The following is a 17,532-nucleotide window of genomic DNA, read 5'->3' as shown; positions in this document are numbered from 1 at the left end:
GGTTTAAAGATGTTCTCAAAGCTAATGTAAAAAAATGTAACAAAAGCATTGAGAACTGGGAAGTCTTGGCCCATGAGCGTCTCAATTGGAGGTTGGCCATTATCAAAGGTGCTATGGACTTTGAAGAAGCACAAGTACAGGGTGAAAGGGACAAACGAGCTAAGTGGAAGGCACGTCAAGCAAATCCTCATTGTCACCATCTTCCATCTGGAAACCTATGTCCTCACTGTGGGAGGCTGTGTGGATCCAGAATTGGCCTTCACAGTCACTTATGGACCCACTGTTAGAGACCTTACCCTGGAAGACAATCTTACTCGGCCACGAGTGCTCGCCAATGAATGAATGACTCTTTTTCTCAACACCGAGGCTATATTTCATACCATGACCAACAAACGTTAACAAGTGGGACCTGCAACAACATATTGCAGTGTGAAGTGCTCCCATCCCTTAGTTCTCTCTTTCAGCTTTCTACTCCTGCAAACTTTGGGGTCATTTCCTCCCCCCCCTGAAACCTACTGATACCTCTCTCTTCTGCAAGGGTAGTGTTGTTTCGGCTATGTAAGGTTCAAGACTTTGAGAACGAGTTTGCTGTTTGTGTAACACTCATATATCCATTTGTTTTAATTCTAAATATTTCTAAGCTAATGGTATCACCATATCTTGCAACAATGAATCCCATACATTATTTTTTGCCTTCAGTGAAGAACTATTTTTGTTTATTTGTCCTAATGATGATATTGTGCACCTTTGTAACTAAATAACACATTTGTGAATGAGTGCATTTGCTGTTCCTCTAATTGGTATGCAAATTGCTTGTGATTTTGCTATATACCTCTTTTGGTGCCCACCTGCTGTGGAAGTATCCACTGTTTCTGCATGTTCTTTTTAGAATCTGAATATGTATTTAGGTAAGAAGAGGAGTGAAAGATCAGTCCAGTGTGAGATTATTCCTACTATTGATCAGTGGCTGCTTGTGTCCTGTTGCTGGCCATTTTAGGTGCTTTTGATTATATAGGGGAGGGAGACTGGCCACTCCTTGCTGTGTGTCATTGAAAGAGTATATGTGACCAGTCGGGATCGGTGAGCCTCCACTGTTAATCACTGATCAAAGATAAATCCCAAAGGAGATAGCCCAGTTCGTCTGTTACAAAAAGACCACCAAAGCGCCTTAATGACCCACAGTTCTGTATGTGTGTGTGCACGCGCGCGCGCCCTGATAACCTTTAAAATGAAGCGGGTCTCCATCCCACGAGAGGCCATTATTAAGGCACAACAAATGTGTTAAAGTCTTTGTCAGGTGGGGCGCGTGCCACAAGACTCCTTTGGGGTTCTGACTCTGTGGCTGTTTCTTATGGACAGCGCCCAAGTCCGGCAGGTGCCGTGACTGAAGAAGGTTGACTCGTTGGGCCGCATCGGGGGTGTTTCCGCGTGCAGCTTTTCTACTCCTACCCCCCCCGGGCAATCGCACGGGCGTAGAAGACGGTGCACGTGGGCGACTGACTGGGCACGCCGGCGAAGGGTTAGCCGGCGCTTCCCCCTCCTCTTCTCCCTCCCCCTCCCCAGCGTGACATACGGAGGCAGCAGCAGGCTCGTTGCTGCCGGCTGGGCGGCGTGTGTGGGTGCCTTTAAATTGCTTTCGCGGGAGCTGCTGCCCGCTCAGTCTCATCGATGATGTAAGAAGAGACTTTTAGGTGTCTGCACCGATCGCCTGACTTCTTTCCCCCTCCCTTCCCCTGCCGCTTTTGCTGGGGCTCCTGCTCTTCCCCGGTGTCCTTGGCCGCCCTGCTGCTGGGGTGGCTGTGCTTGAGCCGCCGCCGCCAGGTCCGGGTCGCCCTACTTCTTTCGTGCCCAGCTTGAGCTGCCGCGCGCTCGGTTCGGCTTCCGAGCTCGCCTGGGTCAAGAGCGCGCAGCTGCCCGGCTCGCTCAGCCGCCCGGGTGAGCAGGCATGGAGGAGGAGGAGTGCAGGGTGCTTTCCATTCAGAGCCATGTCGTGCGCGGCTACGTGGGCAACAGGGCAGCGACTTTCCCCCTGCAGGTAGGCGCGAGTGTGTGTCTGTACGACAGATCTAAAGGGCAAGCCCGAGGGAGGTGGCGGCAGGTGGCTCTTCCTCCTGTCTCCAGGCTGTGTCACGGCTTTGCTGTGCACAGCCCTGAGAAGCGCAGGGAGCCTCTGCTCTAGCTTCCGCGGCGGGTGCCGCGTGCCCTGCGGTATGACACCCCTTGAGTGGCCCTGGTTGCTCACTGGAGTGCCCGGTTCGCCTTTCCCAGCCTAGAGGGAGCTGTCGGATTGATGCGTGCAGAGACTCTCCTTCCCTCGGTTCTCACTTTCTCTAGGCGAGGCTTTGCAAAGGCGGCCTCGCGCTTAGGGAAGCCGACGCCGCTGCTGAGCTGACGCACAGGCCGGTGCAAATCACTGCTCAGGGAACTATGCAAGGAGAGAGAGGGCGGAGAAAGCTCCTGTTCTTTGGAGATGGTGTGGTTGTTCGGTATCGTGTGTTTTTAGCTTTTTGCTGTGACTGCCTTCAGGCCAGTTCCTGATCTAAGCAGCGCCTGCCAAGTAGAAAAATGGAAATGGACTGCCGGGTGAGGGTCAAAGAAATATGTTCGGAGAAAAACAAAAGGGCCCTTGTGCCTGTAGGGCTTCGAAAGTGGCCCCATTGTCTGGCCATAATGACAGTTCCTTACCCATGTAAAATGAATTGAGTTTATTGTTGTTTTCCGTATTACTGATCTTAAAGGATTGCCAAGATTGATCGCGCAGCTCCCCTGATTGCAACGAGTGATCGTTCCAAGAGCCACAGTTCAAAAATTACAGAATAAAGTATTTTAACAATCCTTCCGCTGTTGTTGGTTTATGTTGTCTATGTTAACTGACCCATTCTAATCTAGTAGTTGTATTGTTGATCTTAATGGCGTATTCATAAGATGCTTAGGATAAAGGTGCCAGCAGGTGTGACTATATATCCCCAACAAGAATGCAAAGTGTGGAAAAACAACAATAAACTTGTACTGTTAACAGTGGGTGTTCAGGCAATGTTTTAAGTGAAATAAAACTTCATTTTGAAGGATACCTTGGTTCCAGGTAAAGATCAGGATGTTTTGATCTTTAGGTGCTATCCAGCATGTTTTAGAATGTACCTTTAAATCATTTTCAAATGTTGCATAATTATGCTTCCTAAAATAGCTCTGAAAAAATGCAGTTTCTGACTGTCATATGTGATTTCCAAAGTTTTTTTATGCGTAAGGTTAGATGTAGGTAATGATTTTTTTTCACCACACCAAATATACTGTTTCAGAGCCACAGAAGATAAATGAGTAACCCTATTCCCAAAAGAATTTATTCAGATGAATGCAGGTCAGTGGGGCCATTGCACATAGAGAACTCAAGGCTAAAGCACATACCAAGGGTGGATGTTTGGGTTATATAGCCTGCCGTTGTTCCAGACTTCTTGTGTTACAGGGAAAGGATAAACTTTTATTTGATTATCTACATTTCCCGATATATGAAACAGCAATTTTAAAACATTGAAGATGCATTCCTATACATCGGGGTTCCCAAACTGGTCCACAAGCTTCATTCAGGTGGTCTGTGGCATGTCTTTGGATTTGTGGTTGAAGATGGGAGACAACACATCCATCACATTTAATAATACATTGATTTTTAATCTTTTTAGTGCTTCTTTTATTTCTCTTATTTTACTGTACTACAACTTGAATTCTACGGAATCCAAATTGTAATACAATAAAATAAAATATATAAGGAAAAAAGAAGCAATAAAAAGACAGTTAAAAATCATACAGCATCTAGAACAGCATGTTACAGTTGCTACAACAGGCAGAAAAATCATTAAATGGCCCGCCAAGACCCAGAGCAATTTGCAAGTGGTCCAAGGGGAAAAAAGTTTGGGAACCACTGCTGTACATGTTTATTCAGAAGTAAGTCACCGTGTGTTTAGTGAGGCGTATTCCCAGGTAAATATGCATAGGACTGTAGCCTTAAAAAGCATGAAGAGCTTTTAGATCTTTGTACCAAAGGACCTTGAAAAACATTGCTTAATATAAAATGCTTGTTTGATATAGCCAATTGTCACCATTTATACATTTTAAATATTCTGTACAGTCACCTATCATCATCTGTATAGTGCTACTATTTCAGCTGGAACAGAGTGACAAAAAGGAAAGAGCTACTACCACAAAATTCAGTAGGGAAAAATCCATAATAGAGATCCCAAATGATTATGTTTTCTCTTGCTTTCACTTCATAATGCTTGCCTTGGTCCACCTGTTGAATTAAGTTCTTGACTATGATAGCAAAATCAGCAGTTGGTGTCTATGGTACTGTAACACTTTCTCATTTTACTGCTGCAAACCAATAGAGGTACTCTTCTGGAATTCATCCTAAACCAGGAACCTGATGAAACATCACCAGGAGAAAGTTGCCATGGTGAAGATTAAACATTTTATTAGCCACTGTAAGTCTGTGAAGGGATTATTTTATATTTGTGAGTATCCTAGAAATGCTATGAAATGTAATTCAGTTTGCTGGTGTGTGTCCTTCCAAGTTTTGTCTCTGTTAGGTGAACACAAAAGAGATCTAAATGTGCATTCACGGCTTCGCTTTTGATAGTTTTTTTAAAGGGTCAGGTGTGGAAGGGAAATATTTTTCTGAGGAGGGACCATAGCGTACAGGCTGTGCGTGCTAAGGTCCCAGATTGAATTTCCAATTAAAAAAGGAAAAGAGGAAGGCCAAACAGGAGATGGATTGATTCCATAAAGGAAGCCACAGACCTGAACTTACAAGATCTGAACAGGGTGGTTCATGACAGATGCTCTTGGAGGTCACTGATTCATAGGGTCGCCATAAGTCGTAGTCGACTTGGAAGCACATAACAACAACAACAAAAACATGGGGTCTTCAAGAGGTAGGTTGGGCCCTGCTACTGAGTCGCAGCCTAATCCAAGCTGGGTTGTAACAGCAGCACTTCCAATTTAACCATACAAATATATGGTTAAAAAAGAAGAAATGGATCCCCAAATGCATAATTGGATTAAAAGTGAGTCACAGGTTTGAAAAGATTGAAAACTATTGATGTAAAAGATCTGTGCTGGAGAGCCAGTGTCAGGCAGAATAGAAACAATAGTGGGCTTGGTGGGCAGTCTGACCTAGTATAAGGCAGATTTCTGTATTCCTGTGTTACTGGTCATTAGTGATGGCTCTAGAAAATAATTGCTGTCTCCATTTTTGCAAGCATAGGGCATAATGCACTCGCATTTGTAATGGAAGCTCAAGGGTGTAGAGTGGGAATTGCATTTCCCCAGAAACAGCAAGTTGTGGTTTGTGTCAACTGGCAACTAGTTTTATGCACAAGCTTCACTTTTCACTTGCTACTTAGCATTGGCAACTTGGATTAGTAGTGCACTGCGACATCAGCCTAGTGTCTTAATACATCCAACTCCCCTTTTTGGTTTTCTATGCCAATCACTGTAGTGCTCGACCACAAGGCCTCTGTTCTATAGTCAAAGGTGGTATGCTTCCAAATACTAGTTGCTGAAAGCCGCAGTACAGGGAAGTTTTCCGCACTTGGGTCCTGCTTGCGGGCTTCCCCAATATATATGTGTGTGTGTGTGTGGGAACCCAGTCAGAGCTAGGAACCATTTTTGTTTTGTTGCCAGAGCTAAGAGCCATTTAGGGCTAATCTGGTCTTTGAGAAGAATTACTCTGTACCGCCTTTGGGACTGTACTGCATTAAAATGCAGGTGGAGGATTGCGTGATGAAATGCTCCCAGGTAAAAAAAAATATTTCTGTAGGCAGCTAGGATAGCATGGAGAAGGGTTTTAAAACTTGCTGATATGGTTTCTCTGTCTGTGATTTCTGAGTATTGCCACTGATATAGTGCCAATTAAATATCAGCATGTTGTTAATAATGGTATTGCATGCATTCTTATTTATGATGATTTATAGAAATCAGAAGCAGAAAGCCTGACAGGAAATGCCAGAGATTTAAGGGCGGGGGAGTCCATTTTTGCAGCCATGAATTTTTTGCACTGATTTGTCACTACAGAGAATGACGGTCATACTTGAGCAGTTATTTAGGGGATAAATGTGAAGATCTGTTACAAATTGTTGTTGTCACTAGATGCAGTGTTGAGGCACTACGAGTAGACTGAGTGCCCCCAGGTATTTTGAAAGAAATCACCATGAATCTACGCATGCACTCGGATCAGCAGCAGAAGCCCTGCAGTTGCCTCGCACCACCTGAAGGTTGGCGGGCAGGAACCAAGACAGGGCTTTTTCAGTTGTAGCAAGAAGCCATGGAGTCCCCTTCCCAGTGAGGTCTTCATAGTTGCTTTACAATAACTTTCGCCAAGCAGTGAAGGCTTGCCTTTACAATAGGCATTTGGGCGAGGGATAAATTCATTCAGGATTGTTTTGCTCTATTTATATATTTTGCTTCTAGCATGTTATTGTGGCTGTGTTAGTTTTTGCAGTTTGGAGTTTATTTTGGTAGGGATGGTTTGTGATGCTGCTACTATTACTTTCTAATTGTTTTTATTGTTGGTATGGTTACCCTCCTTGAGGGTCTTTCAGCTGGGCTAAAAATGTTTTAATAAATACATAAGGGCTGAAGTTAGTTGATTTATTTAAGAGATTTATGCCCCACTATTTTAGACCAAAGCTTCTCAGAGCCACTAACACAGTTTAAAAAATAATGATAATACATAAAAAAGAGCAGAAATGTGGATCAGATTAAAACAGTGCTCTATAAATAAACACAGCAACTAAAAGGTCTGGGGAAACAAAAAAGGCCCTCGCCTGGCACCAAAAAGACATCAGACTGGATACAAGGTGAGCCTCCCTTGGAGGAGAGTTTCATAGTTGGGGCATGAGAATACACAAGACCCTCTCTTCGGTCTTCCTCCCATCTGTCTTGTAAAAGTGAGGATGATCAAAGAAAGGCCTCCAAGGAAGATCTCGATGGCTGGGCAGGCTTATGTGGAAGGAAGTAGTAGGTAAGGTAGTCTGGTTCTAAGCCATTTAAAACCAAATTTCTGGCTATGCCATGGCATGCATCCTGTTACTAAACTCTCAACCAGTCCCAGAAAATTTGACCCCAATGTAGCTCTATTGTATTTTTGCAGTCCCAACTGTAGGAGATCGACACATGTACACAGCCGTATTTTCACAATGTGATGCCATGCAGGCCACTTTCATTCCCCTTTTAGGAGAGAGGGCATAACTCAGTAATAAACATGTGCTTTGCATGCCAAAGGTCCCAGGTTAAATCTGACATTTCCAGTTTAGAAAGGATTAGATAGCAAGTGATGTGGAAGATGTCTGCTTGACACCCTGGAGAGTCAGAGCAGACAATACTGGGTTATTGCAAATAAGATAAGCAAATAGCCTAACCTTGCAGAAGGCAGCTTATAACCGCATGTAAGATTGTGTTTCACATAGTAGCATCATAATACCTCAGTTTTGTTTTATTTTAAAGTTGTTTGTAAAAACAAACTCCACCTTAACATTGATGAATTGTACTTTGGAGAAAGAGTTACTAGAATGGATGTATGTAGGGACAAGCATTTATATAGCACATTGCAAGTATTCAGAGTGCTTTGCGGGTGTTGTCTAGTTAATCCTTACAATAATTGTTATCATATTGCAAATATGAGGCACAAATAGATTCTTTCGACTACCTAGCAGGTTTGCATCAGAGATCAGATTTCAAGCAGGGACTTCCCAGTTCACCCACTTGGATCACTTCCTTCTAGAAACATGCTCTTTTCCTTCAGTTTAATAGCCTTTCCTAGTAATAAAGGCATTACCGATAGAGTAAATGATAAAGATATTTTCTGATGAGCAAGTTCTGCAATATTTTGCTTTCAACCTTGAATGTCAGTGATACTCGGGCATCTCGCCAGCCCCAACCCTTGCCATCTGTAGCAATTATGAATGGAAAGGAGGCAGAGCTAGTGATACCTAAAGAACTTGCTTTAAGAACTACCATTAAGAACTTGCTTCATTTGCTATCTATGAAGCAAGATTCATTACTTAAGTGGGTTTTGAGGACCATTCTTTTTATTCATTGAAGGCCACATGGCTTCAAAATCTGCTCTGCATCAGTGTCTCCATATATGGAGACAATTTCCCCCCCTCTTTCCACCAGAGGCTAATCATCATGCAAGTCAATGTTGGAGCTGATGTCAGAGCATGCCAGTATATGCTCTGATGCAATGTTGAAGCTGTGAAGCTAGTCTGTCCTCTGTAGTGGCAGCTGTTTCTGATGGCAGAGGTAAGTGGTCTTAACAGTGGAACCTCTGTAGGCTAAATTGCCCTGAATTGCAAATGAAAGATGTTTCAGTATTCTGAGTCATGCTGATGTTTCACTCCTATTTGTAGAAGACATGAAAGGTCTTTTAAAAATCAAAAACAGTAATAAAGAGGTTTTAAAAAGTGACGCAAGCAGTGGTGATGAGGAGCAGGAGCCACTGCTAACGTCAAAAGATTCTTCATTGTTTTTGCTAATGTGAGCAGTTCATGGTCGCAGGCAACTGAGCAAAAAGTATAAAATAAAATCAATGTCTGCCATTGGCAACCCTATTGCAAACTTCAAAAATCTTCCAAACTATGAGGTTATTGTTCAAATTACTAGCATGTTTAGCTTCTTTACTACACTATGGCAAACAAAAGTATCCATTGTAACAAGGCCAACTTTTAATTTTATGCTAAATAAAATTTTCTTTGCCCATATCGCCTTTTACCCTACCTAGACTTCCAAATAAAAGACTACAAAAGTCACATCCTTCCCTCAGTGTTTTTTTTATGCAAGGCAGTGGCAAGCTATCCCCATCCTTTAACAATAAATGCAGCCCTTGCCCTGCCCAATTTGGAGGAAAATGCAAAGTTGAAAGCAATTTTGCTTGAATACTACCGTGGTGCAATTGTGCAGTTGATTTTACGCTTATGCAAATGTAATAAAGTAGCTAAACACGCTGGTAATTTGATCATAACCTCACAGTGTGGAAGACAGATAATTTATGATGGTAGTACTAACTTTTAGAGGGGTAGCCATGTTAGTGTGTTGCAACAAAACCAATGAGGAGTCTTGTGGCATTAATAGCGGCTCCTGCTCCTCCACACCATGGCTTGATTTCTACCTCATACACCAGCTCTCTAAGATAATGAACAGATGGCAGCAACAGTGGTGAGGAGAAGGAACCACTGCCACCACTACCTCACTTTCCTGCTTGCTTGCAGTGTTGAAAAAGAGCTGCTATCAGGCTTTTGCAAACATTTTTTAATGTGGGAATAAAATAACATGGAGCACAGGGCCCTTTTTCAGCTCGAAATATATCCCCCTTTCCTTTAGAACAAAGTGGGCAGACTTCAGGGTTGTGTGATTTTTTAACACTGAATTCAAAGAACTACCAGTGAGAGCGAGGTGCAAAAGACTTACAGTTAGAATGAAAGAACAGGGTGCCTGTGGGCAGATTCTGAGGCTAGAAATTTGTTTTTGATACCAGAACTGAACTGAGCTCACAATCCTTTTATACAATAGGCCACTCCTGATGAGCTTTTTTCATTGCAACAGTCTAACTCTTGTGGGAAAATTGTGTTTTGTTCTTGGTGTTGTTAAACAATTGGAAACTCTTTCTGATCAACTAAAAATCACCCAGAAATAGGATTGCCAGGTCAGAGGCATCCCAAATAGGGTTGCCAGATCTCCGGTTTTCAGCCGGAGTCTTTGGCAAAAGGGGTCCGTCTCCGGTCTCCAGCCATATTCTCCTTAAACACGTGGATCTCTGGTTTTCCAGCAGCCCCCCCAGCCACGCATGCGTGATTCACACATGCATATGCCAAAGGCTCTGGCTGCCCGCCCTTTCCCAGTCAGCCATCCTCTGCTTGCTGCTCGCTGCCTCCCCTCCCTCCTTCCTTCCTGCCCAGGCGACGCCAAGGAGCAGCACCACCACCCAGTGGCGTCCCAAGGGGGGGCAGGGGGGCAGCCTGCCCCAGGTGTAGTCAATAAGGGGGTGCAAGATGGAGTAGGGTTACCAGGTGTCTGATTTTCAGTGGGAGTTTCTGGTTTTGGGGGGATCCCCTCTGGGTCTCTGGCTAACATACCTTAATCTCCAGACTCTCTGCTTCAATTAAAAAAAAAATTAAGTTTCTAGGTTGTCTGGTTCCTGAGATATACACCAAAACGTCAACAGCCCCTCCAACTGTTTAATCTGTTTATTAATGGATCTGTATATAGCAGCTCTTAGCAGAGCTTGGAAAAGTTACTTTTTTAAAAACTACAACTCCCATCAGCCCCAGCCAGCATGGCCACTGGATTGGACTGATGGGAGCTGTAGTTCAAAAAAATAACTTTCCCAAGCCGGGGCTCTAACCCCGCCCTTTCAGGATTGTAGCCAATAAGGGAAGCCAGGGTTGTGATTTGTTGACCCAGGCAGTGCTTGGGCTTCATTGCAACGTCAGAAAATGGTGGTTTTCAGATCTTCAGTTTCAGTAATAAGTAAGAATATGGCTTAAAGTTTTTTTTCTCTTGTGTGCCTCAGGCTGACCCTGGGCTGTTGGAGAGGGCAGTGCTTTGAAAACCTTGGCAATATGAAAGTATTTAATCCAACACTTGCTTTTAATGCTAATCCCATGTACCTGGAGTAAACCCCATTGAATTCATTAGGACTTACTTTTGAGTAGACATGGTTAGGATTGTGCTGTAAATAAATGGGACTTCTGAGTAAACATAACAAAGAATTGTGTTTGTGTTGTTAATCTTTCCCTCTCTCTCCAATCCAATTTTTAAAGCAATTAGGCAGGGTTTATCTAGGTATCACACTTTTAATTATGTAGGAAACTAATACTGATCTTTTTAAAAAATGTTCTGCAATGACCAACTGGTTTGACAATAAACTATTATATGGGGTGTATTTTTACAAGTGTGTGTGTGTATGGAGTCTTTCCAACAATCCTGTGAGGTAGGGTTGGTGATTGGAAACCAAGGCAGCTCACAATAAGAAATAAATCCCTTTAAAAACCAATAACCATAAAACAAGTATAAACAGTTGCAAAACAGCTTAAAGTGGCATGATTCTGAATTTTGGGTTGGGTGAATGAAGTTTATTTATTTATTTTGCCAGGGTGCCAAACAAAAGCTCTAAAACACTTTAAAAAGCATAAAAACAGACTTTAAAATATATTAAAACAAAACTTATTTAAAAACATTTTTAAAAGCTGTGACTCCAAAAATTATTTATGTATTTTATTTACAATAGTTATATACTGCTTTATTGTAAAAAATCTCAAAGCGGTTTACAGAAAGAATTAAAACAATAAAATTATTGGCAAAAACAAAGACGTATTGAAAAACATTCAAATTAATAAAACCAACAATGAGTTAAAAACAGATTTAAAAACACAATCGCTTTTACATGCGTGGATAGGCTTGCCTAAAGAAAAATGATTTTAGCAGGTGCTGAAAAGGAGCGCTTGCCTAATGTCAATAGGCAAGGAGTTCCAAAGCGTAGGTGTTGCCACTTCGTTGTTATGTGCCTTCAAGTCAATTTTGACTTATGGTGACCCTATGAATCAGTGACCTCCAGTAGCATCTGACATGAACCACCCTGTTCAGATCTTGTAAGTTCAGGTCTGTGGCTTCCTTTATGGAATCAATCCATCTCTTTTTTTTGGTCTTCCTCTTTTTCTACTCTTTTCTGTATTGTCTTTTCTAATGAATCATGTCTTCTCATTATGTGTACAAAGTATGATATGTGTCCAAAGTCAGAGGAAGGCAATAGTAAACCACCTCTGAATACCTCTTACCACGAAAACCCTATGAACAGAGTATCCAAAATGCTGCCACTTTACAGGACTGATTTCTTACAAGAGCAGAACAAGTACTATGTGGCACCCATAACATGGAAAGCACAGCTTGAACTTGGCCTGGTAGCAAATCAGCAACCAATGCAGATTTCAGAGCAGAGGTATTATGTGCTGATAGGATCTCACTCATGTCAGCAATCATGCTCCAGCATTCTGCATTAACTGAGTGGCTGCCACACCAGGATTTTTTTAGTTTTGGTTTTCAGTTATGAATCCTGACTGGTTGTGGGATGCTAAGTTGTCTGCCTTACTCATAGGAATCTTGTGTTTGGTATGGTATTGCATTTAGGAAAGCATCACTGTCTTTTGTTTTTCATTTTCTGTTTGCATTTCATTTACCTTTAACCTCACTCCCTTACATCCATAGAAGCAACAGCAGTGGTTGAATGTGCTCAGCTCAACCCCCTAAAACCCACTGATGATGCACCTTGTGGGTTGCATGGCAGTTTGTTTCTTGCCCAATAGTGGTAAAAGAGAATTCACATATTTGAAAGTGTGGCTACAGTTGTTGTTCCCAAGCTGCTGCCTGTTTTCTCTCTGTCTATTACTCACTGGAATTGGGTTGGCTGTCAAAGTGAGTTTATAGCAGCCCACAGGGTAGACAGAAAGGATAAGAATCTTCTTACTCTCACTCATTTCTCAGACCTCTTTGTGAAGTGAAGGGTCAAATCTGTAAAGAAGTTTGGAGCAGCCACATTAAAAGATAAGGGCAGGGCATTCCAGGCAGGGTTGCCAACCCTGCTTAAATGTGGATCTCTTTGCAAAGGCTCCCTAGTCAAGCTTTACCAGCAGCTCAATCCAAACTGCTCAGAAGTAAGTCCTGTTGAGTTGTATGGGGCTTAGTCCCTTAGTGCGTGAGTTTAGAATTGCAGCCTTCAGGGGCATCCATCTTTATTCCCGAATGCTCCCATCTAACATCTCCAAAGCACTAGGTTCCTTTCTTCCTACAGTGGCCTTCCGGTGACTGGCCTGGCCTGAAGGCACTTAAACCCTTCTTGCCAAAAGCAAGTAAGCTAGATTAAATGCTCCCTAAAGGCGTTGAACTGTGACCTGGCAGACCAGAGTTCGAATCCTCACACACCTATGAAGCTCACTGGGTGACCTTGGGCCAGTCACTGCCTCTCACACTCAGAGGAAGGCAATAGTAAACCACCTTTGAATACCGCTTACCATGAAGACCCTATTCGGGATCAATTTGAAGGCAGTCCATTTCCATTTTGCATCCATGCTCCCTAAGCTTGTGAGAAGGAATGACCTTGTCACTTCAGATGGACCTGGGAGCACCCTATTTTAGGTAAGATTTCTATTTTAATTTCCAATCAGAGAATTTTTTTTTAATGGTATGCTCCAAGCAACTGTGGTTGATACTTAATGTATCATGCTTAATGACTTAATGTCACCAGGGCCCGCCCTGTGATGTCACTAGGACCCGCCCCCATTTTCTCCAGTTTTTGGATGGTTCTGACCTGGCAACCCTAATCCCAAACCCTGAGATTTCAGAGGTGGGCCCTACTGATGTCATTAAGCATGATATATTAAGCATCAACCACAGTTGCATACCACTCAGACAAAAAAAAATATGTGATTGGAAATCAAGATAGAAATCTTAGCTAAATGAGAGTCTTTTCAGGTCCAGCTGAAGTGATGGGATCATTCCTTCCCACCTGCTTAGGAAGCCTGGGTTGGGAACATTTAATCTAGCCTACATGCTTCTGGCAAGAAGGGTTTAAGTGCCCTCAGGCCAGGCCAGTTACCAGAAGGCCATTGTAGGAAGAAGGGAGCCTAGTGCTGTGGAGATGTTAGATGGGAGCACTCAGAAGTGAAGACGGATGCCCCTGAAGGCTGCAATTCTAAACACTCTTACTAAGGAACTAAGCCCCATAGAACTCAATAGCGTTTACTTCTGAGTAGATATTGTTAGAATTGTGCCATTGGTAAGGCTTGACTAGGGATCCTCTCCAACAGCATCCATATCAAATCAGGGTTGGCAATCCCCTGCCTGGAATGCCTTGTGTGCCTTTTAACATGGCTGCTCCAAAGGTCTTTGCAGATTTGACCCTTCACTGCAGAAAGAGGTTTGAGAAATGAGTAAGAGTTAAGAAGATTCTCTACTCTTTCCTGCCTACTCTGTGAGCTGCTATAAACTCACTTTGACAGCCAACCCAGTTCCAGAGAGTACAGTAGGGCCCCGCTTTATGGCGCTTCGCTGTACAGTGTTTCGCTAATGCAGTGGTCACAGTTAGACGCAATTAGACTAAAGCCCCACTCATACGGCACTTGTTCCACTTTTACAGTGGTTTTTGAGTGTTGCACGCTATTCTATTCAATGAGCTTCGCTTTTCAGCGGTTTTCGCTTTTCAGCAGGGGTCCGGAACATAACCCACCGTATGAGTGGGGCCCTACTGTAATAATTGACAGAGAGAAAAAACATATGGTTTGGACTACCTTCACAGGCAGTAGATTGGGAACAACAGCAATTGAATCCACACTTCCCAGTATGTGAATTCTCTTTTACCACTATTGGGCAACAAGCAAACTGTCATGAAACCAACAAGGTGCATCATCAGTGGGTTTAAGGGGGTTGAGCTGACCACATGGAACCACTGTTCTTGCTTTTATGGATGTAAGGGAGTAAGGTCAGAGGTAAATGAAATGCAAATAGAAAAAGAAAAAGAAAAGATAGTGATGATTTCCTAAATGCAATACCATATCAACAACACCATGATTCCTATGGATGAGAGAGAAAACTCAGCATCCCACAACCACTCAGGGTTCCTACCCAAAACTAAAAAAATCCTTGCAGCCAGTCAGCCAAGTTCCCTGAAATCCCCATGCTGCAAAACCTGACCCAGGCACTGCAGTTAGTACAGAATGCTGCGGCAAGATTGCTAACATGAGTGAGACCCTCTCAGTACATAATACCTCTGTTTTGAGATCTGTACTGCTTGTCAATTTGCTACCAGGCCAAGTTCAAGGTGTGCTTTCCATATTATGGGTTCCACATAGTACTTGTTCTGCTCTTGTAAGAAATTGATCCTTTAGCAGTACCTATGCTTTGCAACTCCCTGCCTATTGACATTAGGCAGGTGCCTTCATTGTACTCTTTTTGGCACCTGCTAAAAACATTTTTGTTTAGGCAAGCCAACATCAAAATGATAAAACCAACAAGTTAAAAACAGATAAAAAGCATAATAGCTTCTACATGCCTGGGTAGGCTTACCTAAACAAAAATGTTTTTAGCAGGTGCCAACAAGAGTACAATGAAGGTGTCTGCCTAATGTCAATAGGCAGAGAGTTCCAAAGCGTAGGTGCGGCCACACTAAAGGATCGATTTCTTACAAGAACAGAACAAATACTAGGTGGTACCCATAATATGGAAAGCACACCTTGAACATGGCCTGGTAGCAACTTGACAACCAGTGCAGATTTCAGAGACGAGGTATTATGTGCTGACAGGGTTTCATTCTTGTCACCAATCATGCGTCAGCATTCTGCACAAACTGCAGGGTCTGGTTGTGTTTCACGGGGATTTCAGGGACTTTGGCTGACTGTCTGCCAGGTTTTTTTAGTTTTGGTTTTTGGTTAGGAACCCTGAGTGGTTGTGAGATGCTGAGTTTTCTGCCTAACTCATAGGAATCTTGGTGTGGTTGGTATGGTATTGCATTTAGGAAATCATTACTGTCTTTTCTTTTTCTATTTGCATTTCATTTACCTCTGACCTCACTCCCTTATATCCATAGAAGCAACAACAGTGGTTCCATGTGGTCAGCTCAACCCCCTTAAACCCACTGATATGCACCTTGTTTGTATGTTTGTTACATGCTAATAGTGATAAAAGAGAACTCACATCCTGGGAAGTATGGATTCAATTGCTGTTGTTCCTAATCTACTGCCTGTGAAGGTAGACCAAACCATGTGTGTGTTTTCTCTCTGTAAATTATTATGCACTGGAATTGGATTGGCTGTCAAAGTGAGCTTATGGCAGCCCACATGGTAGGCAGGAAAACATAGAGAATTAACCTTCACTCATTTCTCAAACCTCTCTCTGCAGGAAGGATCAAGGCAGGGGCAGGGCATTCCAGGCATGGGGTTGCCAACTCTGCTGTGATATGGATATCTTTGCAGAGGATCCCTAATCAAGCCTTACCAACAGCACGATCTTAACCATATGTACTCATAAGACCTGTTGAGATCTATGAGGTTTAGTTCCTTAGTAAATGTGTTTAGAATTGCAGCCTTCAGGGGCATCCATCTTTACTCCCGAGTGCTCCCATCTAACATCTCCACAACACTACGTTCCCTTCTTCCTACAGTGTCCTTCTGATGACTGGCCTGGCCTGGGGGCACTCATACCCTTCTTGCCAGAAGCAAGTAGGTTAGATTAAATGTTCCCTACCTAGGCTCACTAAACAGATGAGAAAGAATGATCCCATCACTTCAGCTGGTCCTGGGAATATCTTCATTTAGCTAAGATTTCTATCTTCATTTCCAATCAGAGAATTTTTTTTGCTTGAGTGGTTTGCTCCAAACAACTTTGGTTGATGTTTAATGTATCAGGCTTAATAACTTCTCTAGGGCCTGTTCCTGTGACATCACTGAGGCCCGCCCCTGAAATCTCAGGGTTTGGGATGCTTCTGACCTGGCAATCCTAGATCTGCCCCAGTCTCATATGTAGAGGAGGATGGTGGGCCCCAAAGAATACAGATAGAGAGAGGTAGTAAATACTTCTTGCCCCTGTGCTTAACTCCTCACAGTTTATCCCTCCCTACACTTTTATCTTCAGAAGCTCTTATATCAGAAGTTACCTCAGCTGGAAGAAAATGCCTAGTGGGACATGCTCTTGGGGAGGTACAGGGAAAACTCAGCTTCTCATATCTGTGCAGCCCTTTTGTTCTGGAAACCAAACTCCCTTCAAAAAAACATGCAAACCTTGCTGGATCAGACCAATGGCCCATCTAGTCCAGCATCCTTTCATCACAGTGCCCAACCAGGAGCCTATGGCAAGCGGACAAGCAAGACCTGAGCACTTTATCCTTGCTTTATTTAAGACTGGAGCAGAGACCTGGGTTTGCTGGAATGAAAGAAATAGTATTTCACCCCTGTCTACTTCCAATCATGACTACAATTACTTCATATCACTGAATATAATTTTACATTGTGAAATAAGTTGTCTTCTGTCTGATCATGTGAGTAGAGTAATTTTATCAACTGGAGGACTGGAACTTCTGGGCACACAAGACGCTACTGAAAATGAGCATAATAATTTTGTAGGCAGTTAATAGAGTTGTGCAAATTTGCAACAGAAAACAAGGATATAAATCTGGACTTCCGGGAAGGATTGCTTCGCTTGTGCCTGCCTCTGAGACGAGCTCTCGTCTCAGAGGAAGCTTTTTCAGTTTTAAAACCAGCCAAAAGTTTTTTTTTGACTGGTAAAAACTTTCTCCCAGGCAAGGGAGAAACGAAGAGATCATCCACAAGCTTCGTTGTGTTTGTTGGGGGACTTGAATTCATTAGGATTGCCTATGAACGAAGGACCAGCCAGCAACATTGGACGGAACCAAGGAATTTCAAGTAAGCTCAAACTGATTAAGCGAGACGTTTTTCTTTTCTTCAAAGAAAAACAGATTCTAACAGGCAAGCATTCTTCTTT

The 17,532-nt window shown here is 43.0% G+C and overlaps 1 protein-coding gene across 3 annotated transcripts in view; it reads left to right on the top strand.

Annotated features, from left to right (window-relative positions):
• The first annotated feature begins 1,243 nt into the window (after nucleotides 1-1,243).
• Nucleotides 1,244-17,532, top strand: part of PDXK (pyridoxal kinase) — an 82,017-nt gene continuing 65,728 nt past the window's right edge. For all 3 annotated transcript variants that reach the window (XM_061627533.1, XM_061627532.1, XM_061627531.1), the window contains exon 1: nucleotides 1,244-2,035. In XM_061627533.1, coding sequence (XP_061483517.1) covers nucleotides 1,946-2,035 — 90 coding nt within the window. In that variant the 5' untranslated portion in view covers nucleotides 1,244-1,945. The remainder of the gene's footprint in view (nucleotides 2,036-17,532) is intronic.

The sequence above is a fragment of the Rhineura floridana genome, chromosome 5, assembly GCF_030035675.1.
Source record: "Rhineura floridana isolate rRhiFlo1 chromosome 5, rRhiFlo1.hap2, whole genome shotgun sequence".
In the NCBI taxonomy this organism is placed as follows: Eukaryota; Metazoa; Chordata; class Lepidosauria; order Squamata; family Rhineuridae; genus Rhineura; species Rhineura floridana.
This window is presented reverse-complemented; position numbering and strand designations above follow the sequence as displayed.